The sequence below is a fragment of the Silurus meridionalis genome, chromosome 13 (assembly GCF_014805685.1).
Source record: "Silurus meridionalis isolate SWU-2019-XX chromosome 13, ASM1480568v1, whole genome shotgun sequence".
NCBI lineage: Eukaryota > Metazoa > Chordata > Actinopteri > Siluriformes > Siluridae > Silurus > Silurus meridionalis.
In genome coordinates, this window is record NC_060896.1 from 18,472,020 (window position 1) to 18,497,869 (window position 25,850).

At 34.8% G+C, this 25,850-nt stretch overlaps 2 protein-coding genes across 7 annotated transcripts in view; one reads left to right on the forward strand and one right to left on the reverse strand.

Moving 5' to 3' along the window:
- The first annotated feature begins 1,625 nt into the window (after window positions 1–1,625).
- treh (trehalase (brush-border membrane glycoprotein)) lies at window positions 1,626–14,756 on the forward strand. Of its 3 annotated transcripts, XM_046863888.1 has the most exons (16): window positions 1,626–1,759; window positions 2,708–2,876; window positions 4,899–4,999; window positions 5,092–5,239; window positions 5,334–5,421; window positions 5,501–5,601; window positions 5,723–5,815; window positions 5,911–6,027; window positions 6,140–6,262; window positions 6,361–6,410; window positions 6,637–6,837; window positions 7,237–7,454; window positions 9,211–9,322; window positions 10,051–10,163; window positions 10,584–10,637; window positions 13,875–14,756. In XM_046863888.1, the coding sequence occupies exons 2-16, from the start codon at window positions 2,803–2,805 to the stop codon at window positions 14,025–14,027; spliced, it is 1,746 nt and encodes a 581-aa protein (XP_046719844.1). In that variant the 5' UTR covers window positions 1,626–1,759; window positions 2,708–2,802; the 3' UTR covers window positions 14,028–14,756. The 3 variants fall into 3 exon arrangements, with proteins under 3 accessions (XP_046719844.1, XP_046719842.1, XP_046719845.1); XM_046863886.1 differs by lacking the exon at window positions 1,626–1,759 and having other exon boundaries at window positions 2,617–2,876; XM_046863889.1 differs by lacking the exons at window positions 1,626–1,759; window positions 10,051–10,163 and having other exon boundaries at window positions 2,617–2,876; window positions 13,875–13,928.
- Window positions 14,757–18,455: 3,699 nt separating this feature from the next.
- nectin1b (nectin cell adhesion molecule 1b) overlaps window positions 18,456–25,850 on the reverse strand; it is a 138,382-nt gene continuing 130,987 nt past the window's right edge. The window contains exons 9-10 of one of the 4 annotated variants that reach the window (XM_046864122.1): window positions 21,782–21,816; window positions 18,456–20,082 (exon numbers count right to left, since the gene is read on the reverse strand). In XM_046864122.1, the coding sequence (XP_046720078.1) occupies window positions 19,830–20,082; window positions 21,782–21,816 (288 nt within the window). In that variant the 3' untranslated portion in view covers window positions 18,456–19,829. Of the gene's footprint in view, window positions 21,817–25,850 lie in introns of all 4 variants that reach the window. The other 3 variants (XM_046864123.1, XM_046864127.1, XM_046864126.1) reach the window with 3 other exon arrangements.

A 25,850-nucleotide genomic window follows, 5' to 3' on the forward strand; every position in this document is an offset into this window, starting at 1 on the left:
AAAAGTAATGCGTTACTGTTAAAAGTAACTTTTTAGTTACTTTTTTAAAGAACCTTCTTTAATGTTCCCATTAATGCCCTTTTATGCGTTATGGTCTATACAAACACAAAACTGACTTAAACACAAAGGCATTTTTAAACACTATTTTATTAAAGTCAGACCAGCACAAACTGAATGTATCACAAGGATTTCTGAAATAAATAACAAAACAAGCTGAATAATATATTCACAATCAAAAACTAAAGTGGCTTCTGCTGTTGTGTTGAGCTCTTAAAAATGTTCCTTTCACAGCTGAAGTTTTAAAACTATCAACAATGTAGAACAGAACACTGGGTTAGCTTCTAGCTTCTAGCTTCTAGCTCCTCAGGCAAGGAGGTCCTGGAGGAGCTTCGACAGATTGGAGTTGCTATCGCAGTAGATACGAGCTTCGAACCAGAAAGACACAGCTTACATTTGCCTTAAAAGTTTTTGTCTTTATACTTAACTAAAATGAAATAATGAGCATATTTCCACTTTGAGAAACTCTAATCTATAGTATATACTCTACTATATATATATATATATATATATATATATATATATATATATATATATATATATATATATATATATACACACACATTTAAATAATGTGTGTGTGTGTATGTATGTGTTCAATACTCAATACACAATGCTCATCTTCACTCAGAGTTGTGGAGTATCTGGAGCCTATCCCAGCAACTCTTTTTATGAACACTGACTTGTTTGTTTAATGTGTATGCCTTTGCCTTTAGTTGATGGTTAAGTAATGAAAAGGTGAAGTTACTGGCAGCAAATACATGCCCATCATGCACTGTTACTCTTGTTAAAGAAAACATTTATCTTGTACTCCACAGCAAAATACATTATCCTAATTTGCTGTCTAGCTACTATTAGGTTTTGGATTTGAATAATTCTTTGTTTACATACTTTAAATCTCCACTTTATACACTCCAATATTGGAATAATGATCTTGATATTTTACCTCTTTTACATTTTCAGTCATTTTATCATCATTATCATCTTTTATCATCTTTTTTGCTGTACCATTCTGTTTAATAAACTTTTAAGGCTGTGTTTGAAAATCCCAGGATATCAGCATGGTGTGAAATAAACCAACAAGCATGCCAAAGTTCCTGTGACCTAATTTGTCTTCATTTTGAGCTTTGATGTAAAAATTAAATAATGCTCACATCCTTGGCATGTGAGACTTTATGTGCTGTGCTGCTGCCACATTATAATTGCAGGAATTAATAGTTAACTGTTACTATTAACACCAGTGAGTGCATTAACATATTACTGTAAGAGCACAGTACACTGTATTATTACACAGACCTGACCTTTTCCCACTAATAAAACATTAAAATAATAAATTATATTGCCAGTCATATAATAAATGTAACCTTCATTTATTACACTTTCCATTAAATGCTTTGAGAACAAACATGCTGCAGCTTAAAATTTTGGTAGAAGACAGAACCCTCTCATGACATAAGCTGTAAGGAATGGGCAGCCTTATTGGATTAAAGCTCAGGGAGTTGATTTTGCCATGCCAAAACATTAACTTTGCTCTTCTTTAACCATTCTTTGGTAGAATGGTTTGTGTGCTTGGGACCGCTGTCATGCTGCCTGACCCTTTTTGTTTTGAGATTCAGTTCACAGACAGATGTCCTGACCGGATTCAGTATTTATTGTTTAATTAATGATGGAAAGCTATCCTGTCCGAGATGCAGTTAAACAGGTAAAAACCACGACAATACCACCACCATGCATTACAGGTGGGATAAGATGCTTATACTGGAATGCAATGTTTTCCTTCTTTTCTTTCTTTTTATTTGCTAATGTAAGAAAGGTTTAGTTCCTTGAAAGTTACTTTGGGTTCCGTTGTGACTTTGCTGACTACTTAACTACTCCTGGGGAGGGTAGCAAGAGAATTTAAAATAGTTTTACATTTACACTTGTTCTTTCTGTCTGACTGTGGATTTGTGGAGTCCAAACTCTTAAGAGATGGATTTGCAACCTTTTTCAACTTGATGTACAAGAACAACTCTTTTTCTGAGGTACTCAGAAATCTCTATTGTTCGTGCCATGATTCACTTTCACAAACTTCCATGTGTAATGAAGATCAGACATTGATAGAGCCCTACTTTTTAAATAAAACAGGGTACTCACTGACACCTGCTTGTCATCCCATTGATTGAAAAAAGATGGACTGTAATTTGACTTTTACATTTAAAAAATTGTCTAAAAAGTCTTCCTTGTTTGATTGTGTTCACTTTGTTTACTTTGAGGACTTGTGTGAAAACCTGAAGTTTTGAGTCATATTTATCCAGAAATAATGAAAATTCTAAAGGTTTACAAGCACCACTCTAGAATGTTTCCTTGTGTTTTTACATGTTGCATTCTTTTTTTTTTTTTTTATTTATCCCCAGGAGTAGTTATTTTTTTTTGTTACATAACATTTTTAATCATATCATATAATCATATTTTACTAATATATTGCTGACATTTTTTTTAAAAAAGATCTACATATCTACATATAAGTTATCAGAAATATTAAGCATGTGTAGCTGTCAAAATGCGGTGTATATACAGTGCATTAAGGTAATAGGGTAAACCATATTCTAGGAAAGGGAAAACGCAAGTGTGCAATGCCTAAATTTATAACCTGTCTTGTGATATCTCATAGACCATTTTAGATAAGCTGGCCTTTGCTTCTCCACGGAGTTACACAGCAAACACTGTTGAAACTATTTCTGGCCAAAGAATACCTAGTTTACGAGAATGTTCTGGCTGTGTGGAGCTATTACTTCTCTTTTGTTAAGTCATGGAGCTGCTCTTCTTCCACCTTGTGACAGGTAAGGTTTCTAAATAGGTTGTTTTTTATCCACACAATAAAATGATTTTTTCATTGTATTCCTTAAAATGCCATTTGTTGTTTTGTATTTTTCTACTAGTTTCACCTAGCAATTTAGTAAAATGGCTGTAAAACAAAAATTAATGAGTTTAACTTTGGTTACAGTCTGACATTTTTTTCTTTCAACAGCAATGTATTGAGCAATTAAAATATAATATTTATGCAAACCAGGGGCATTTCTAAGAGTTAACAAGTGTTAAGGGCATTGTGTAAAGCAAAAATGCAATTACATAAATGCTGAGAAACACTGTTACATATTCAGTTAGTTATTGCAGATGCACATATGGGTAGTGCTCACAGCCATCAGAATAAGTATTCATTAAATAGATTAGATTAGATGAGATTAGATAAGATAAGATTCAACTTTATGTAACTGTGTAAAGTACATGTACAGAGCCAATGAAATGCAGTTAGCATCTAAGCAAAAGTGCATAAGTGGCCTGTTTACAATAAATAGCTAAATGTTAAATGAGGGTATCCGGGACCCCCCCGTAAGGCATTAGGGACCCCTCCATGACAAGTAAAAAATAGACTCAGGGGGTCCTAATATATTTGTAGTTTTTTTAGTAAAAAATATATGAATTACACAAAAACTGGGGACCCCCCCATAAGACATGACTCAATTCGAGCACTGTGTATGAATCAATATGTACAGGGGTGAGAGTGATTAATCTACAGAAGGTGCAGTAGGCAATAAGATATGTTATATAGCACTATACAGTATAATTGTGCAAAGATTGTGCAGAATATCAAGAAGATAACATGCTCAAATAACGTGATATACATATGTACATATATGAACGTTTGTATGATGCAGTATATACAGAATAAATATGGGTGGAATATTCAGTAGTGCAGTGATAAACACAAGTTATGGATTGTGCAAAGATGCATAGTGGATGAAGCAGTGCAATACAGACAAAAAGTGATAGTGCAGTAGTGCATTTGTTGACATTATATGACCAACAGTTCAGTGTAGTAACAGCTACAGGCAAAACAGCTATTTTTTAGTCTGTTTGTGCGGTCTCTGAGGCACCAGTAGTGTCGGCCCGATGGGAGAAAGGTGAATAGAGAAGGGTTAGAAGTCTCTTTGATAATGCCCCTCGCCATTTGCAGACAGCGTTCATTGTCCTTCAATGTGGGTCACTAAGTGCCGATGATTCGTTAGGCAGTTTTTACCACCCTCTGAAAGGCTTTAGGGTCCGAAGCAGTGCAATTGCTGTACCATACTGAAATGCAGTTTGTAGGTATGTTTTAAATGGTGTTTGTAGGGAAGTCCAGGGTCCAGGTACAGAAAGGTGCGCTGATGCCAAGCTGTTTCCACTTCAAGACTAGCATGGAAGGGCTTACTAAGAAAAGTTGAGCTAAAACCAACAAACAACATCCTGGCATAAGTGACTGGGTTGCCTAGGTAAGTCAGGTCAGCACAGTGGAAATGGCATCCTCTGTTGACCTATTTGAGCAATAGGCAAATTGGTATAGGTCCAGATTAGGTGGCAGACAGGCTGTACGGTGGTATTAAGCTCAATAGGCAACCGACTAACTGTGAATCTCTTATTAAACATTGGGATGAGGAAATGGTTTTTGTAGGTGGGTCAGAAAATACATGTCAATACAGTACAGCATGGATCACCTATCTATCTATCATCTATCTATCTATCTATCTATCTATCTATCTATCTATCTATCTATCTATCTATCTATCTATCTATCTATCTATCTATCTATCTATCTATCTATCTATCTATCTATCTATCTATCTATCTATCTATCTATCTATCTATCTATCTATCTATCTATATATATATATCCATCCATCCATATGGTCCATCCATCCATCCATCCATCCAAGTCAGTATTCAGTTTTAGGCTGACTGACAAAAAGCTATTGAAATGATCCTAACCTTGTTTACTGATTTCTGTGCTTCCTTGATATCTTTGTTTATGCATGTAAAACTGCTAGTGAGATCTACTGCACTGGTGAGCTTTTAAAACAGGTTCAGATGGCCAAACTTTTTGATGACAACAAGGCCTTTGTGGATATGAAATTGATTGTGGCACCCGGTGAGTACACTGCATTGCTTTGGGGTTTTCCTTTGATATTTCCTCATTGTCTGCTTAGTGCTGATCTCACTGTTGTTTTTCACTTCATGTAGAGAATGTTTCAGATGCCTTCATAAAGCTTACACAAAGTTTTCCAAATGGAACTGTTCCTCCTTCAGATCTAAAATTGTTTGTTAATAAACATTTTGCGAATAGTGGAAAAGAGTTTGAGCCGTGGAGTCCTCCTGATTGGCACGACAAGTAAGATCTTAGGTAGAATTGTAATGAATACAAAGTGAAAGTATGTTTCCTACTCCTGAAAGTGATGACCGCAATTATTTGTAATTTATTGCAGACCAAAATTGCTGTCCAAGATATCTGACCCAAAATTTCGCAGCTGGGCAGAGGCCTTGCACAATTTGTGGAAATCACTTGGCCGAAAGGTCTGTTCTGTTAAAACAGAATATCTGCATGATCAGAATTTTCCTTGGTGGATCTTAGTTCTCTATATTTTTTTCACAGATCAATAATGATGTGAGAGACAATCCTCAACTTTATTCTATAATATACTGCCCATATCCAGGAATTGTTCCAGGTGGACGCTTTACTGAGTTTTACTACTGGTGAGGCAAGCATGCATACACATATATCAAGCATGCATAAACATATACCTCAAACAATAACTTTAACATTTGAATGTTAACATTAACATTGGTAATCCTAGTTTATTTATTTGTTCAATAGGGACTCATACTGGGTGCTAAATGGCCTCATTTTATCCGAGATGATAGAAACAGCAAGAGGAATGATTCAAAACTTCCTCCACATGGTAGAGAGGTGAACCTCTTTTCAGAATTACAATTAGCCCAGATACATAACCTGCACAATTAATATGAATTAAAAACTGGTTTAACTGCCTGACGTTCATGCAGGTATGGTTTTGTACCAAATGGAGGGAGAATTTACTATGAACGACGCAGTCAGCCACCCTTTCTGCCTCTAATGGTAGAGAGTTACTATGAAGCAACTAAGGACACAGAATTTCTAAAGTAAGTCTTTTTGCTGTTCATTTCTCCTACTGGTAATTTCCTACTGCTAATTTCTACTTTTAGATTTGGTATAATCCTTGTTGCCTCCTACAAAGTTTGTTGATGTTTGCAGGAAGGCTTTGCCGTTGCTGGAAGATGAGTACAGGTTTTGGATGGAGAACCGCTCCATTGTTGTAGAAGTGAATAATGTCAAGCATGTCATGAATCGTTATTTTGTACAAGTTGGAGAGCCCAGGTAAGAGCTAATGAGACTGTGCAACTCAAAATAAACTTTACAAAGTAAACGGCCAGCTGGTAGAAGATAGCAGATAATGCAGTGTGATCCCTCTACAGGCCAGAATCATATACACATGATGCAGAGCTGGCAGAGGGCTTACCTGCAGGTGCATCTTTACATTTCAAGCACTTACTTTTTATGCACTAGAATAATTTGTTACTTTTGTATGTGAAAGTCTAAAAAAAATGAAAAAAATTATATAGTCCAATAATAAGATCTGAATAATATAATATAGTAAAATAATAAAACTATATAAAATGCTTTAAAGAAACAACCTTTTATTTTATTTTATTTTTTTCATTTTTTTAAAACTGATCCTGTTTCTTTTTTAGAGGCCCAGGAAAAGCTGTGGACAGAACTAAAAGCAGGTGCTGAGTCTGGTTGGGATTTCTCTTCTCGCTGGTACATTAATAACTTGAACCAAAACAGTGGGGTATTTAAGGACACTAAGACCAGCTCCATCGTGCCAGTTGAACTTAATGCTCTCATTTGTTGCAATGAGCGTGTCTTGGCCACCTTCCACAGAATTTTGGGTGAGCAAGAAGACATCAGCAAGCTTGAGCAAATCTTTATACAGACTAGGGTCTGGCATTTTTTTAAATTTGGGACATAACAGTCTCAATCTTGTGATTAGACTGAAAATTAGCACAGCCATACATAATTATCGCTGTGTTGATACCGAGTATAACAGTACAAGCAAATTAATGGATTGAAACTAACTATTATTAAAAAAATAATAATTATATATAAAATGTAAAATACAATACTATAATTGCAATAATTTAGTACACATTTTGTACAAGCAAATTAATGAAATTCTTATTCATACATATATTTTTTACCATACTACCATTTGATCTCTCATTTGTTTGTAATGTACCAATGTTCGTATATTAATTGATGTTTTGTATAACTTCATCCTCTTACTGCAGGTAATGAGAAAATGGCACTTGCATATGACAGTGCTGTCGCTTCCAGGCTAAAGGCTATAGAGAGTGTTTTATGGGATGCAAACAAGGGCGCATGGTTTGATTATAACTTGTTGAGTATGACCAGGAACACAGCCTTCTATCCAACTAACTTAAGTCCTCTCTGGGCACGGTGCTATTCTCAGCCTGAGATGGGACAGCAGGCACTACAGTATCTCAGAGTGAGTTATGTTCATTAAATACACTTTTCTGGCTGTAGTAGTAATTGTGTGTTGCAGGGCATGTGATTTTTAATTCAAATGTGATCATTTTTCAGTTACAAACGTATTATTGTTTTAAGTTGTATGAATCATTTAATGTTCAACTGTATTTGTATTTGATTGTATTTCAGATATTACATGACTTATGTACATGTAGATATGGCCTGTATTATATCATTTATTATAGACACGTCAAGTCATGTCATGTCTCCATCCAGCCTTTGGTTATCTACAGTACGTGATAGGGTTGGGAAAACTGTGCACTGTTGTCATAGTGCAATACACATAACTCACCAGCTGATGGCACACTTTACACACTATTGCCTTATACAGCATTATATTACTGGGGGGAAAAAATTTAAATATGGGGGAAAAATCGAATTCTCTCTTCTTGCCTATGCTTGTCCTGTCTCTTCATACTTCTTTTTATAGCTTTCTTTGTTTGACATATAATTTGTCTGAATCTCAGTTTACTTGTATATTCTTTGCTAGTAAGATTTATATTGTAAAAATAATTAAGGAAAATCAGCGCAAAAACGTTTCAGCTATAGCATTTAAACTACTTGCCCAATAATGTATAGATTCTTCTTGTGCAGTCAACAGAGCTCTGCCCTGTTGAGGCATTCATTTCACAAAACCTCTGAAGATGTTCTGTGGAAACCATATCTTTAGCATCAGATAATTTAAGTCTTGTGAGTTGTAAATTGTGACCTGGAACGGATGCTCGGTTGGATTTAGAACTGGGAAATTTGAAGGACAAAATATACACGTTAAATTGTTTGTCATGTTGCTTAAAAATTCCTGAAAAAGGGGTGCAGTTGGTCTACAATGTTTCAGTAAATTAAATGTTCTAAATGGCAGCTGCATAAATGGCAGCAAACAAGGTTTCCAAGCAGAACAATGCCCTTCTGCCTCTGCAATACACTCTTCCTCTTGTGCATCCTGAAGCCTTTTCTTTCTCAGATAAGTGATGCACATGTACCTGGCTATCAATATGATTTAAAAGGATATGTGATTCCTTAGATCACCTTTTTCTATTGATCTCACTGGTCAGTGGCTGCTCATTCACTGTGTGTTTTCATCTTTTAAACATAGGCAGCATGAACTTGTTTCAGTAATTTGTGCAACAATAGCTTAGGTCTTCTTAGGGCACCCATGACCCTGTTGCCTTTTGTTAGGTATTAACCACTGTATGCAGAGAACTGGGAGCACATCACAAGATCTGCTACTTTGTAGGTGTTCTGACCCAGTTTTTTTCCACATGTTGTGCTTTCATTCGAATTTCAGTTTCAGTCTTATTTGAATGTTAGATTTAATGTTAAATCTGCCCAAATGTAGTTGTGTAAAGACTGTTGTTTTGAGCTTTTCTTTACAGCACCCACATTGATTTAATCAACTGCTGACGTTTTCTTTGGCTCACCTGCTTTATCTGTCTCGTTTGTCAAGGCATACAACTAAATATTGTATTGGCAGTGCTCAGTGCTTGTGTAATGGTGCAGATTTCCCTCATTTTTGCTTTAAATTGTCTTCCTTTTCTCCCATAGAGAGCTTACTAGTCTTCATGTTAGATTATCGTTTTTAACAAATGCAACCTTTACAGGTGAATCACAGGGTTCAAAACCATACATTCAAGATGAATAATGGCCAAACAAGGGGTCTTCACCCTTAAAATGTTTTAATGTATTTCTTCTGCCTGTCTCTGTCTTTCTCTGTATAGGGGAGTGGTGGTCTGGACTACCCCAATGGTGTTCCCACCTCTCTGAATCAAAGTGGCCAGCAATGGGACATGCCTAATGTGTGGCCTCCACTCCAGCACATGCTTATAGAGGGTAGGAAAAAAAATAAAGGATAAGATCTGTCTAAATTTAGATTATTCATTTCTAATTAGTTATAAACACTATAATAATTATGATTTATTTATATAATTGAAAACATAAAATGTAAGTAATACACAGAGAGGTGGCTAGTATTAAAAACAAACTCATTCACTCTAAACATTAATAATAATCAAGCAAAAATAAATAAATATTGCAAATGTTTTTGTTGCTCTATGCTTTTTAAATTGAATCTAATTGATTACAATGCAAAATTGGTTACATAATGTCAGATGAAAAGTACCATGTGTACAAAAACTTGCATTAAAAGACAATTAGCAATGGCGGCAGCAGCAATCAAGTACATTAAGTACAAGATACAATGCATGGCATGTTGGTGCTGCTGTATGAAAACAAAACATATCAGCACTAATGACTGATTCTTAACTTATGTCAGGATTTAACCATACTCAAATTGAATGTAATTTTCATAATATACAAACCTACTTTTGCAAACCAGTCTTCTTAATATAGAGGGAAAATTGATGTTGAGATTTCTAACCAATATAGCAACACACATAAAAGCATTTTTCTGGTTGAAATCTCTGTAATTCATGAATCATCTGACTAAGCATTGTTGTGCTAACCTAAAAGTGTTTTTTTTTTTTATTATTATTATGATTGGGTTACTAGAAAAATATTGGTCTTGATATTTAAAATCACACAATATTCAATATTCTCAGGTCTTTCCCAGCTTGACTCGATGGAAGGCAAAGATCTTGCCTTTGATTTGGCACAAAAGTGGATTCAAACAAATTGGCTGGCTTATGAAAAATACGATGCTATGTTTGAAAAGGTGAATTTTCTGGGGGTTTTTTTCTTAATAAAGGTTTTAATTATATGAATAAATGCATTGATTACAGCTATGTTGGAGTTTGGGGGTATCTACATCCAAATTGCAATAGAATAATTAACAGCATAATCCAGACAAATAAATCAATCATCTGATCTAAATCAAATTGAGCAATTACTCCTTTTGCTAAAGGCAAACCATCCTAGAACAAGCAGGAGATCTGGCATAACTAGCATCTGGTGATGAATATTGCTTCCTTATATCAGTTGTTTATTGACTACTACATTGACTAAGTATTAAAAGAGGAGAGGGTGGGGGTCACATATAAAAAGTGTTGTCATTCCTACTCATTGGATGTAAATATCCTCAACTCAAAGCTGAAGGTGTGCACTGTGAGCTCATGTATATACACGTCTGCTGCAGTATGATGTCAGTGGAGATGGCAAACCTGGAGGAGGTGGTGAATATGAAGTTCAGGTACTCTTTCTGTGATTCTGTTTGCAAATGTTTGTGTACAAATGTCTGCTTTTCTGATGGTAATCTCTTTAAAATTATTTAAAGTGTGCTTTTAAGACTAATAACACATAATATTACATTATAACCATACATGCATTGGGGCAAACAGGTATTTTACACACTGCTGATCTTTCAAGTTTTCCAACAGAAAATGGAGAGATCTGTAATTATCATTGTATACCTCAACTGTGAGAGACAGAATCTAAAAAAAAAATCCAGAAAATCACATTGTAGTATTTTTAAATAATTAATTTCCATTTTATTGCATGAAATAAGTATTTGATACAATAGAAAAATATAACTTAATATTTGGTACAGAAACCTGTTTACAATTACAGAGGTCAGATGTTTCCTGTAGTTCTTGACCAGGTTTGCACACACTACAGCAGGGATTTTGGCACTCTCCTCCAAACAGGTCTTCTCCATATATTTCAGGTCTTAGGGCTGTCGCTGGCAACACAGAGTTTCAGCTCCCTCCATAGATTTTATATTGGGTTCAGGTCTGGAGACCAGGACCTTGAAATGCTTCTTACAGAGCCACTCCTCAGTTGCCCTGGCTGTGTGTTTGGGGTCATTGTCATGCTGGAAGACCCAGCCACCACCCATCTTCAATGCTCTTACTGAGGGAAGGAGGTTGTTGTTCAAAATCTCGCAATACATGGCCCCATCCATCCTCCCCTTAATACGGTGCAGTCATCCTGTCACCTTTGCAGAAAAGCACACCAAAGCATGATATTTCCACCCCCATGCTTCATGGTTGGGATGGTGTTCTTGGGATTGTACTCATCCTTCTTTTTCCTCCAAACACTGCGAGTGGAGTTTATACCAAAAAGTTATATTTTGGTCTCGTCTGACCAATGACCTTCTTCCATGCCTCCTCTGGATCATCCAGATAGTCTTTGGCAAACTTCAGATGGGCCTGGCTTGACCAGGGGGACTTTGAGCAAGCTGCAGGATTTTAATCCATGACAGTGTAGTGTGTTACTAATGATAACCGTTGAGACTGTGGTCTCAGCTCTCTTCATGTCATTGACCAGGTCCTCCCGTGTAGTTCTAGGCTGATCCCTCTACCTTTATCAGGATCTGAGAGAGATTGGCAGTAATCTTGAATTTCTTCCATTGTCTTATAATTGCACAGCTGTTGCCTTTTGTTACCCTAGTGTCCTTAGACAGCTCTTTGGTCTTGCCCATAGTAGGGAGGTTGGAGTCTGATTAATTGAGTGTGTGGTTAGTTGTCTTTTATACAGGTAATGAGTTCAAACAGGTGCAGTTATACAGGTAATGAGTGAAGTATAGGAGGGATTCTTAAAGACAAACTAACAGGTCTGTGAGAGACAGAATTATTGCTGGTTGGAAGTTAATTAAATACTTATTTCATGCAATAAAATGGAAATTAATTATTTAAAAATCATACAATGTGATTTTCTGTTTTTTTTTTAAATTCAATTCAATTCAATTCATTTTTATTTGTATAGCGCTTTTAACAATGAACATTGTCTCAAAGCAGCTTTACACAGATAATGTGGTGATTAAATGTAAATATGTTCTTTGTAAGTATGTTTGTCCCTGATGAGCAACTGTGGCAAGGAAAAACTCCCCGAGATGGCATAAGGAAGAAACCTTGGGAGGAACCAGACTCAAGAGGGAACCCATCCTCATCTGGGTTGCACCGAATGTCCATTTGAAGCATATATACAAAGTTGCAGGGTACAGTGATGATGATCAGAAGCAAACTGCACTCCCGAGTCAGTGCAGCAGACCGCCAACACCAACTACAGTCCAATCCGTCCTCAAAAGCACCCGTTCTACTCCGGAATTATTTTTACATTTTGTCTCTCACAGTTTAGTTGTACCTATGATGAAAATGACAGATCTCTTCGTTCTTGTGAGTAAGTGGAAAAAACTTAAAAAATCAGTAGTGTATCAAATACTTATTTGACCAACTGTATATAAATTCAGGTCACTGTAGGCAAGATGTTGGGACACTGTAAAATATAAATTAAAAACAGAAAGATTTGCAATTTTATGAATTTCATAAACCCATATTTTAATCACAAGAGAATGTACAAAATATATCAGATGTTTTATCTATGTAAAATATATGTTTATATTTATTTATAGTTTATCTTAAAGAGGCAGAATCTCTCAAAAGCAAATATAGGCAAAGCTTCAGCAATCTGTGAAAGACTATTTCTACAAATTGTGGAAGAATGTTATATTCTTTAAAATAAAATGGCATAACAGTTAAATATCTAATCACTTACAGTACATATTATCATCAATAGTTTTAAAGTTACCTGAAGAAAACAATATTAGATGCCCCTAATCTTTGGGCCCTCAAGCATGACCTTCGGGCCCTCACTGCATTTAAAACAGTCATGATTCTGTAATGGAAATCACTGTCTGTAAACACAGTTTGCCATGTCATCCACAAAGTCACATTAAATCTCTTATCATGCAAAGAAAAAGGCAGGTGTGAACATGATCCAGAAAAGCTGTTAAACTCACTGGGCCAAAGCTTATTTAAAATGTAAATGAAAATGTCTTATTCAGTGAAGACCTTGCATATTTCAGAAAGTCAATGCTAACTGCATACTGCATCTATTACAATAGCATGCCTTAATAGTAGAAGAGTCTTGGTGCTGAACTGGTCTGCCTGCAGTCTATACCTTTTACTATTTGAAAACGTTTGGCACATGAAACAAAAAATACAACAAACGACACCCAGAAATTTTGAGCAGCTAGACTCCTGTAACACACACATGGGAAAACATTCCTCTCTGAAAAATTCAGCAACTGGTCTTCTCATTTCCCAAATGTATACAGACCCTGTCACAACTTTTTTGAGACCTGTTGTAGATATCAAATTCAAAATGACATTTTTTCCCTTAAAAATGGTATATATTCTCAGTTTAATCATTTGATGTTTTTTGTTTTAGAAAATGGATTTGTGATTTGCAAATCATTGTTTACATTGTGCATAGTGTCTGAACTTTTTTGGAATTGCGGTGTTATCACTGATTGTGAATGTGCCAGCATTTATATATATGTGTGTGTGTATATATAAAATATATATATATTTATTTATACATACACAAAAAATTAAAGCAAACAATGCTGTCTTTTTTCATGTAAAAATTTTTACACAGTATAACTTGAATAGTTCTACTAGAGTCATGTTTGCACTTGCTTTTGCAGCTGGGGTTTGGATGGACCAATGGTGTTGCTCTACAGCTGTTGGACCAGTATGGGGATAAGCTGAGTTCTGGGGGTTGTGTCCTGGGTTGTGGCCTACTGATTGGAGTCATTTACCCCATTGTAAATTGCATATTTTACTATGCATTATTCTGATAGATATATATAGAAAAATGACATCTTGAATAATAACATTTTATATTACCATTTATGTCTATATGTAGCTATAACTGCAGCAATTGCTACAAATGCAGTGATTAAAAAAAAAGTGTAAATCTTTTTTCAATTAATTCAATTAATTTGTATGAATTATCAATATGCTCTAAATTGTGATAAAAATTATACCCTAGGACATGATTGTGTATACATAAAGCATAGTTGTACAACTATTTAAGTAAATAAGTGCTTAGGTAAATTATTGAACAAAAGCAAGAAATAAGAGCAATGTATAGTTATATTTACTAGTGAATTCCTTCAGAAAGCAGAAGATGATGGGAAATGTCACTTTTGATTTGTTGTCATTTATTTTTTCATGATACACAATCAAGTTGAATGTAACCATTTTTTTGATAGTAGATCAGGTAGCAGATTTGTAGATGTGGCATTGTTTAAAACAATGTACTTTACATTAATTACGATGGTCCTGTCCAAAGAATAGCACCTGCAACAGCTGATAATAAAATTAAGTTTATTTTTAGAAAAAAGCACAAGAATAAAGATAAAGAAATGTATATTACCCAACAAGACATTTACTCTGCATTGATGTCACAGATCATTCCTTATCATTATAAGTAAAAAATGTTTTAAGATATTAGTACAAAAAATAAAATGCTGTAATTTCAAGTGTATAAATTTCTATTTTCTTTTGTGCACTTTTTTCCTTATTCTCCCTTACCTCTCTACATTCTTTGAATGAATTTCTTTTTAAGATAATTTGCAAAATAAATAAAAAACAATTCTAAGAATGCCTGTTTGTATGTTCTCTACTTACAATTCGTTGTGGTTTGTGTGAAGATCTCACTAGGCTGATTCCCAGCTGTTTGAGAATATTGTTTAATTAGTTATGTAGGTTTAAACATTATTGCAGCAATTTTTTGTCCACCCTGGTTTATTGATTTATGTGAAATTAAGAGATGTTCCAGATTTGACAAGTTTATGTGCCCCCAAAGACAATCTCTCAAATACACATTAAGGTTGGCCAGGAATAAGATGGTTCTAGCAGAGTTTGCAAAAAACCAAACAACTCTTAAACATTCTATGAAACATTACAATACCACCAGGTTTTATGTTTACTGTTTTGCAACATACAAGTAACACAAATACCCACATAAAGCTTTCACTTAATTAGTAAAACATGTACATCCTGCAATTGCATGCTGTTATCTAATCAACTAGTTATATTGCAGCACAAATGTAAAAAGTCGTCCTGATACTGGTCAAGATGTTCACATCGAACAACAGAATGAAACAAGCAGTATGTGGAATAGTCAGACTAGACCATGTAATGGAGCAACCAAAGTCATGCCAGTTACATTCACAAACCACATATATTCACCCTTTCTGATATTGATGTGAACATTACCTAAATCAACTATATCTTCTTGATTTTACCATGCTGCCGGTCACATGTCTGGCAGACTGGATATGTGCATAAGTGAGCAGGTGAACAATAATTACTGTTAAAGTGACCATTGAGTGTTTCTGAATCTATGCAAACCTGCAATGGGCAATATGCAGGTGACTGTCCGGTCAGTATTGCTTTTGTGGGGCAATCTCTGTCTTTGTAGATAACTGACAATGATCTGAAAACGACTATGACAATTATCATGCTCTGTAGTAACCACATTCTTAGATGATTCTTATATGTTTTGTTTTCATACTGCAGCACTAACATGGAATGCATCGTATCTTGTGTAATGTACTCAATTGGTGTAGCTGGTTCATAAATCTAAATTTTTAGGAATAAAGTGTTAGTAAGTTGTAATGAATTATTTTTGCTTAAAAATTGATAATAGTCATTGCAATGCCATGAGTGCTGACTCCCATTCGAGTTACAGTAGTTTAGTCTCAGGTGAAGATTTTAACATTTCATTGTGTCTTATAGTGGTGATAAACTGTACATTTGGCAAGAATATGCAGCAGCACAGAAATCTAGCCTGTGTGCCTCAAAATTTGACTAGAAGGATTAACAAGTTGAGTTTCCAACACTATGTAGTGAATGCCTGTGCAGGCACTAGTGCCAGATGTTGCAGAGTATATTTTTTCTTCTAATTTGCTTACTTTAGATGTAAAACAATCAATTAGAGACTGCTTTATATCAGCTTTATTTAACTTTATCATTATTCCAATGGGTAAAATTGAATGTCTAAAAGATGCCTGAAATAAATATAATGACATTGTGAAGCTTGGTAGTGGAAGATTTACTTGGTAGTGCATTTGTGTCTAATTTAGGGGCCTAGATTTAAAGCCAGTGAATTTTTGCATTGATTCTTCCTTAGGAGGAATTTAGATTGAGAAGTATTATAAGCATCTGGAGAAACACTGGTATTAAAATATAAAAAAAAATGAAATCACACAGACATTGCATCATTAAATACAATAAATATAAATATTTTTGTCCACTTTTGTCCATACAACAAGGAACAGGTACATAACATATATACCTGCATAGTTAATAAACTCATATATCATCATGGCCTAGCAATTTGCATCTTAAATGGCTCATTATAATCTACACACATTATCCTACAAACTATTTCTATACTCATTTCAGCTTTTTTTGCTTGATAATCTAGTTTGTCATGAGCCTGTTTATTGTTTCTGGTTAATTGTTTGCCTAGCTAGTTTGGTGTTGTTGTCCTATTAAAACTGCACTGTTAGTGTAGAAATATTATAAAAAGTGTGAAAAACTAAACTTCCTATCTAAAAACCCATATAAAATCAATCTAAGTAAACAATGAGAATACTGTCTGTTAAGCTTATATTAAATATGCCTAAGCATTTCAGTTTTCCTATTGTAAGGAAAAGTCTAGAAGTATGGCACGTCCTAATTTAAGAACAGTGTAATTGTTCAAAATTAAAACCGCAACAACCTTAATATGATTTTTATGTACCTCAGATGTCTGTGTATCTCATGCCATAAGGCATTACTTAATTAGTTTTGTTCCACAAGCTTCAGTATGCCAGATGCCAGAGTTTTACACATCAAAATCCACTTAAATAACTTTCCTAACAGCAATAAAAAATATTTTGAAGACTATTTTTTCTTTCATTATAAACCCAAACTTATGAGATGAAATTTGCACAAAAGCCTGAACACAAAAAATTGTGTCAAGCAAACTAATTATACAATGATACGATTTAGAATATAACAGTAAAGTGCAACAGCAGTTACAGTAGACTTTCAGGTTTAATGTTTAACTGCATGAATTACCTTCACAAACATGAGCATAATATTAGCATTTACACCAAACATTATCTTCATATAAAAAAAAAGATTGGTAGGCAATGACACAAAGATTCTCTCATGTTTACATGTTAAACATCAGAAACAAAATGTATGTGAACTTTTTGTGCTACGTTTTTAACGAAACAAATGCAAAGTATAATAATAATAATAATAATAATATTGAAGTTTTCAGGACATAAAATCTACAATTATTTATTCTGGTCAGTGAACATGGTCTAAAATAATATTTCTACTATTACTACTACTGCTACTACTAATACTATTAATTATAATAATAATAATATTATTATTAATAATAATAGTAATAACAATAATAATAACATTAATTGTTCTCATCATCAACATTCTCAACCTGTTAAACTGGAAAAAACAAGAACAACAATTACTTCTTTTACTTTTTACTATAATAATAATAATAATAATAATAATAATAATAATAATAATAATAATAATAATAATAATAATGAGTAGCTATTAGTAGTAGAAGTAGTAATGGAAATAATTATATACATCATAATTTTTATTCAGTAAAAGGCAGTAATATTATGTAAATGAAACACAGGGACAGATAAGCTATAAGATATAAGATATGTTAGAAATGGATGGTCACAGACGAGTCAATGTTAACACCACTAAACGCACACAAGAGTGTATGATCACCAGCACTGGAAAGCTTTGTGAAAACAAACGTTTAACATCTCTTTGATTAAACCACCTTTTTACTTCACAATGTACACAAAGAGTGTTATTTCACATTTATTTATTTATTCATTCGTTTGTTTAATGGCACAATGATGTAAACACTATAAACGTTTACATAAGCTTTTTTGAGACTCTTCCAATGTCTCAAGAATTTATTGTTATAGTCATAGAATCAAACTTTTCACTTTTCAAACAACTACTTATAAAGGAAAATTAAAAACAAAAATAACTTTCTACAAAAATACATATTATGCCTTCATGAACTGGGTACAATTTACAACACAGAATATATAATACAATATATATTTCAAACAATACTTCAGTTGTCACCAGACATCAGACAGGCTTTGATGTCTGATGTCTGGTGACAACTGAAGTATTGTTTGAAATATATATTGTATTATATATATATATATATTTTAAACAATACTTCAGTTGTCACCAGACATCAGACAGGCTTTGATAAATTGTGTAGAAATAAGTCTAAATAAGCTAAATGAATCATGGGTAGGGGTGTCCAAAAACATGCAGGTAGGTGGATGAGCTATGCCAAATTACTTTTTATCTTTTCTACCCAGGAAGGATTTTCAACCTGCTCCTTAACGGTCAGATGTGTTGTGCAGCAAAGAGTTAAGAGAAAGTGGAAGAAATTACAATTCGATGCTGCACCTCATACTCTTTCCTGCCCATCTTTTCATAAGATAATACTAATTCAGATATTAACCCTAAAACTTTCTTGTACAAGAAAAAGATGGAAACAAAAAAAGAGATTAGCTCACTAGGTGACAGATTATCACCATTGCTATATGGACTCAAGGCCAAGTCCTGACATGAAGGGCCTTATGTGAGAATTATCATGGTCTTTTCTAACCCGCAAAGGGTCAGGGTTTATATGAAACAAATAGGAGGATTGTTCATGCAAAGATTTAAACAAGTGGAATCAGCTATCGGTCCTGCCTGGTTGGAATGAAAGAGTGCATTCATACCAGCTCTGTGAATAAGGTTTAAGTCTTAGAGTCTACAAGGTCCGCATTATCCCTTGTAATGTTGTGTGTCCCAATTATAAACACCTTTCAGTCATTAATTAAGCTTCCCAGAGCTCAACAGTTCCTTGTGACATTCTGGTATAATTCATTTATTAAACAACAATTATTTTCAATTATTTATTTTAATTATGTCTGCCTGTTTTCCAGAGATTAATTAATAAAAAATCCCAAGGGCAATACAACCACAGTATGAAAATCTGATAAGCAGTTGCACATATTGTATTTACATTGTACTGGAAATATGTAAGCATTGCCAATTACAGATTAGCATGAAAACCTATGCACAACAGTTTGTTAGGGTCCACTAAATTGATTGGACAAACAGTGTTCCGAGGTGCTGATGTTATATTGTGTTGTATAACAGCGCTGCTATTTTTCATTGTTCCTCTACATTGTTTAAAAGTTTACTTGTCTGTTCTCTTTACATAAAGTTCTAGCAAAAGTATGTTGGACTGAACTCTTACTATACTTACTATGGGCTGTCAATCAATTTTATGGTTATATATAAATGCTCTATTCAGCTGTGCCTTTGTCATGAATATCAGTACAGCTGTAATTTGGCCATAGACACAAGGTGACACTGCCTAGGGTCCCAGGTTATCATAGCATTACAGGCTGTCAGGCTAATATTTAGGACAAGAAAACATTTTCTTGCAAGATTATCAAATTATAATGGCAAAAAACTGATAATTTGATTATTTAGGGAAAAAAAGACATTGTTAAATGTAGATGCCATTACAATCATTTGCTTGTACACAAAATAAATATAATCACTACCATGTTTTGTTTTGTTTTTAAAGCACAGAAAAAAAACTGTTCAGTAAAGTACAAGTACAAGATTTTGCACATGGCTAAAATCTTTATAAATAAAGAATAAATTAAGACCATTAATTTAAAGGTATAATTAAAGGTGTTGTGTTCACTAACATGCAGATGTAGTGTCATAGTGCCTTGAGTGCAAACAAAAAGCAAAGTGCCAGCACAGTTCTTACATCTGTAAAACACAATAGCAATCATTAAAAGAGATTCACGTTCTTGTCTAAACTTATTTATATGCAGCCACTGAAATCAAATATGAGTTTCAACTACAGAAAAGGATTGACTTTTTATTATGTGCCCAATTAAACCCTATAACAATAGTAATACTTATTAAAAGATAACTTTGTAATAAAATATAAAATACAACAACAATGGGTATGTCCTAAATATAATAGTCTATATAAAGTACATACATTTAGATTTTTCTGGTGTTGAATCACAAAAGACATACTAGTGGCCATATAGTGCCATAAGTCTTTAAAACATACCGTGTGTATTGAGAAGCACTACAAAAGCACTGGAAAGTTGTTTGAAATTTTGTGTAAAAAAAATGTTACATTTTATTTTATTAGGCAGTCATGTTTTGTTCCGATTTTATCCCAAAAACCTCTGAGCTGTACAACTTATTAAAGAGTGATGTTTGTGTGTGTTTTAATTTTTTTGGATTAAAAAGTTAAAACAGAAAACTTTTATTTAAAACTGAAGTGGTACTACATTGCTTTTTAGTATTTAATGATAATGTGGTGCTGTATCACACATAGTAATTGAGTACTAAGTTCTAATGTGTTAGTGTTTAGTAATTACATTATTATTCGCAAATCTTTTCCTTTTTAAATATGGTAGTGAAGAATTTTTGTTACTCTTTGCTACATGCCATAAATGTAAACATACATTACAACTTTGTACTTGTGTAGGTTACTGTTGTGCATTTCTTTCTTCAAGAACATCACACAGACCCTGTGCTGATCTGAAGATATATATATATATATAATTACTTTGTAATGATATTAACATTTTAGACACTGAGGTTTTGGAGTAGGTTGAGATATATTAGAGAGAAGCTCTCCAGAAGGAAGGTGAGGTTTAACTATTAGGCGTTAATGTCAATCTTATCAGTAACGGATGAGTAGTTTTTATAAAAGACCCATATTTTTCTAGTAGTTCTGTAGGTGTAAGACTGCTTCATTAAAATGTAACTCTTATTAACATGAGTAATTAACTAGTTGTTCTAAGTCAGTCGAAAGGATAAACTGTATTGAACTGTACTGTTAATTGTTATCACCAGAAGACTTGCTTTACATAACAAAGGACTTCTATAAGCTGCACACCACAGAACAAAGCACAGTATAACGACAGATGTATACATAACCTTCCGTTTTTCAAGTTCTTTATAGAAAAACATGTCACTTTACAATGTGTTTGCAGTTCACCATAATGGCATATAAATCAAACTACTTAGTTTTATTTTTTTAAAGAGAGGTAGTATTTACATGTTTAATAAATGTGTATCTTCTGTGCAGGAGTTGGGACTTACATATTGTCTATATATTGTATTGTATATACATATACATATTGTATGTATATATATTATCTATATATTGTCCACATTTTTAAATGAGTTTAATTAATATGGTAGTCTTTGGAGATTTGATGAATACAGGTCCTAATATTTTCACACTGAATGCTCCTTTGGGAAAGAAAACGTATCACCCTGGGCAGGGAGGGGAGTGTTTGGTTGGAAAGTGTGCATGGTAGTGTAAGTATGGTGATGGGTATAAGTGTTTTGAGGAATTAAATTAACAGAAGGGTACGCAGAGTCATGCTTAAGCTCAAAACAGTGTTTCTGACTGCTCATGGGATGGTAGTTCACATACGTTGCTAGGTTTTCAGATCGCTGGGTCCCAGGGTTCTGTGAAAATAAAGAATAAAGATAACATTAAAGAAAGCTGTGACTATATACTGATTTAACAAATACATACATTGTTATATTTAATTCAGATCTTTTCAGTGCTGTATCCTATACAAACATATTTTCTAAGTATTTAAAATAAGTCATGCCATGTTTAAATTGCGTAATTCAAAAAGTCAAAAAGTAAATGTGATTACATTTCTTTATATACTATCTGTCTATATATGCACAAGGTGGTATCAAAAAGTTTCGAGACTAGTTTTGTAACAAGCCAACAGATGGCAGCACAAGGCTGCACGGACAGTCACAGGAAGCACCAACCTTTATAAGTCCAAAAAAGTTGGGACACTGTACAAATTGTGAATAAAAAAAAATGCAATAATTTATAAATCTAATAAACTTATATTTTATTCACAATAGAATATATATGTATATAATGTCTCACTTTCAATATATCAAATGTTGAAAGTGAGACATGTCAAATATGCCAAATATTGCCAAATATGCCAAATATTGGCTTATTTTGAATTTCATGAGAGCTACACATTCCAAAAAAGTTGGGACAGGTAGCAATAAGAGGCCGGAAAAGTTAAATGTACATATAAGGAACAGCTGGAGGACCAATTTGCAACTTATTAGGTCAATTGGCATCATGATTGGGTATAAAAAGAGCCTTTTAGAGTGGCAGTGTCTCTCAGAAGTCAAGATGGGCAGAGGATCACCAATTCCTCCAATACTGTGGCGAAAAATAGTGGAGCAATATCTGATAAGAGTTTTTCAAAGAAAAATTGCAAAGATTTTGAAGTTATCATCATCTACAGTGCATAATATCATCCAAAGATTTAGAGAATCTGGAACAATCTCTGTGCGTACGGGTCAAGGCCGGAAAACCATACTGGATGCCCGTGATCTCCGGGCCCTTAGACGGCACTGCATCACATACAGGAATGCTACTGTAATGGAATCACAACATGGGCTCAGGAATACTTCCAGAAAACATTGTCGGTGAACACAATCGACCATGCCATTCACCGTTGCCGGCTAAAACTCTATAGGTCAAAAAAGAAGCCATATCTAAACAAGATCCTGTAGTGCAGGCGTTTTCTCTGGGCCAAGGCTCATTTAAAATGAACTGTGGCAAAGTGGAAACCTGTTCTATGGTGAATCAAAATTTGAAATTCTTTTTGGAAAACTGGGATGCCATGTCATCCGGACTAAAGAGGATAAGGACAACCCAAGTTGTTATCAGCGCTCAGTTCAGAAGCCTGTATCTCTGATGGCATGGGGTTGCATAAGTGCGTGTGGCATGGGCAGCTTACACATCTGGAAAGGCACCATCAATGCTGAAAGGTATATCCAAGTTCTAGAACAACGTATGCTCCCATCCAGACATCGTCTCTTACAGGGAAGACCTTTTCCAAGAATTTTCCAACATGACAATGCCAGACCGCATACTGCATCAATTACAACATCATGGCTGCGTAGAAGAAGGTTTCGGGTACTGAAATGTTCAGCCTGCAGTCCAGATCTTTCACCAATAGAAAACATTTGGCGCATCATAAAGAGAAAGATGCGACAAAGAAGACTTAAGACAGTTGAGCAACTAGAAGCCTGTATTAGACAAGAATGGGACAACATTCCTATTCCTAAACTTGATCGACCTGAAGAAGAGGGGATGCCACACAGTGGTAAACATGGCCTTGTCCCAACTTTTTTGAGATGTGTTGATACCATGAAATTTAAAATCAACTTTTTTTTCTCTAAAAATGATACATTTTCTCAGTTTAAACATTTTATATGTCATCTATGTTGTATTCTGAATAAAATATTGACATTTAAACTTCCACAACATTGCATTCTGTTTTTATACACAATTTGTACAGTGTCCCAACTTTTTTGGAATCGGGTTTATACTTGCCAGCTGTGCATCTGGTGCTATACTGACCACATGTTACCACGTCTGCAATTTCATGAAATGTGAAATTCTGCATGAAACTGGCCAAATCTGCCACAGAGATGTTTGACAATTTGGGCCATTTTGAAAGTTTACAGCCATATTGAAATGAGTGGTTTGAGGTGTTTTGAATGGCAAGTGTGCTTCAAGAGTGGAGGAGTATCACTGGAAGTAGACGAGAGATCAGGAAGATCTAAAACGAGCTCAAACACCGAAATTGTAAAAAAAAAAAAACTCTCAGGAATATTCCTCTTTAACATTGCTCCCAGTGCAATGGCACAAAATTTGATTTGATTTGATGGCACACTTCTATGCTTTCAGCCTTGGTTATGTAGTCACATCTGTTTTGCTTTGGATTGATGGCATATCCCTTATGTGTCCTTATGGTCTACATTAGGGATGCAGCTATTGATTATTCTAGCAATTAAATATTCTACCAAATAGTCTATCGATTAATTGAGTAATCAGATGAGAAGTGCTTTTTCTTAGAGCAATATTAAATATATAAGAAAAAAAAGACCATTCTCTCAAGTAATTTGTTTACTTTTTAGAAAAATTTACATTTTTATTCCTGAAATTGCATTCTGTGAAAACTAAATCCATTTAGTGCATTGAATTGCCATATTACATCAACCCAGCTATTAGGGTTGCACAACAGAGTGTACCCTTAGTGTCAGTCCCAAGCCTGGATAAATAGGGAGGGTTGCGTTAGGAAGCCTAAACATGTGTCAAATCAAATATGCGGATCACGGATCATACTTTCATACCGTTGAGGCCTGGGTTACCAATGACCGCCACAGGTATCGTTAGCCAACAGGGTACCAGTGGAAATTGGGCTACTGTTTGCTGAAGGAGGAGAAAGAGAGGAGGAAGACGTCTACAGAGACGGCAGGGAACGGAGAAGTGTAGGAGAATGGAGGTTAGGGTTGGTACTTTAAATGTTGGTACTATGACTGGTAAAGGGAGAGAGGTAGCTGATATGATGGAGAGGAGAAAGGTAGATATGCTGTGTGTTCAGAAAACCAAGTGGAAAGGGAGTAAGACCAGAAACATTGGAGGTGGGTTTAAAATGTTCTATTATTGTGTGGATGGAAAGAGAAATAGTGTAGGGGTGATCCTGAAGGAAGCGTTTAGTAAGTGTAGTGGAGGTGAAAAGAGTTTCTGATAGGGTGATGAAAGTGAAGCTGGAAGTTGAAGGGGTGATGATAAATGTCATTAGTGCCTATGCTCCACAAGTTGTGAGATAGAGGAAAAGGAAAAATTCTGGAGTGAGTTAGATAGAGTGGAAGAAGATGTACCTAGGAAAGAACGATGGGTGATTGGGGCAGACTTTAATGGCCATGTAGGTAAAGGGAACAGAGGTGATGAGGAGGTGATGGGTAGGTATGGTCTTAGGGAGAGGAATGTGGAAGGGCAGATGGTGGTAGATTTTGCTAAGATGATGGAAATGGTAGTGGTGAACACTTATTTTAAGAAGAAGAAGGATCATAGAGTGACGTATAAGAGTGGAGGAAGGTGCACAAAGGTGGACTATGTTCTATGTAGGAGATGTAACCTGAAGGAGATTGGAGACTGTAAGGTGTTAGCAGGGGACAGTGTAGCTAGACAGCATCAGATGGTGGTCTGTAGAATGGTTTTGGAGGTGAAGAAGAAGAGGAGGAGAGTGAGAACTTTAAAAGAATAGATGGTGGAAACTAAAGGAGGAAGATTGTAGTGTAAGGTTCAGGAAGATGTTAGACAGGGGCTCAGTGGTGAAGAGGTGCTTGAAGATTGGGCAACTACTGCAGTAGTGATAAGGGAGACAGCTAGAAAGGTACTTGGTGTGACATCTGAAAATAGAAAGGAAGACACAGAGACGTGATGGTGGAATTAGGAAGTGCAGGAGAGCATAAGAAGGAAGAAGTTGGCAAAACAGAATTGGGATCGACATAGTGATGAGGTAAGTAGGAGTACAAAGAGATGTGGCAACAGGTAAAGAGGGATGTGGCAAAAGCCAAGTAAAAGGCAATGTGAGGAGCTGTATGAGAAGTTGGACACTAAGGAAGGAGAAAAGGATTTGTACCAATTGGACAGGCAGAGG

Bases quoted from the DNA above. Each gene is read 5' to 3' on its own strand.
- treh (XM_046863888.1), top strand. From the start codon at position 2,803: ATGTTCTGGCTGTGTGGAGCTATTACTTCTCTTTTGTTAAGTCATGGA. The intron at 6,411-6,636 runs GTGCATCTTTAC...TTTCTTTTTTAG, and splicing joins GGCAGAGGGCTTACCTGCAG to AGGCCCAGGAAAAGCTGTGG. The intron at 10,164-10,583 runs GTGAATTTTCTG...CGTCTGCTGCAG, and splicing joins ACGATGCTATGTTTGAAAAG to TATGATGTCAGTGGAGATGG.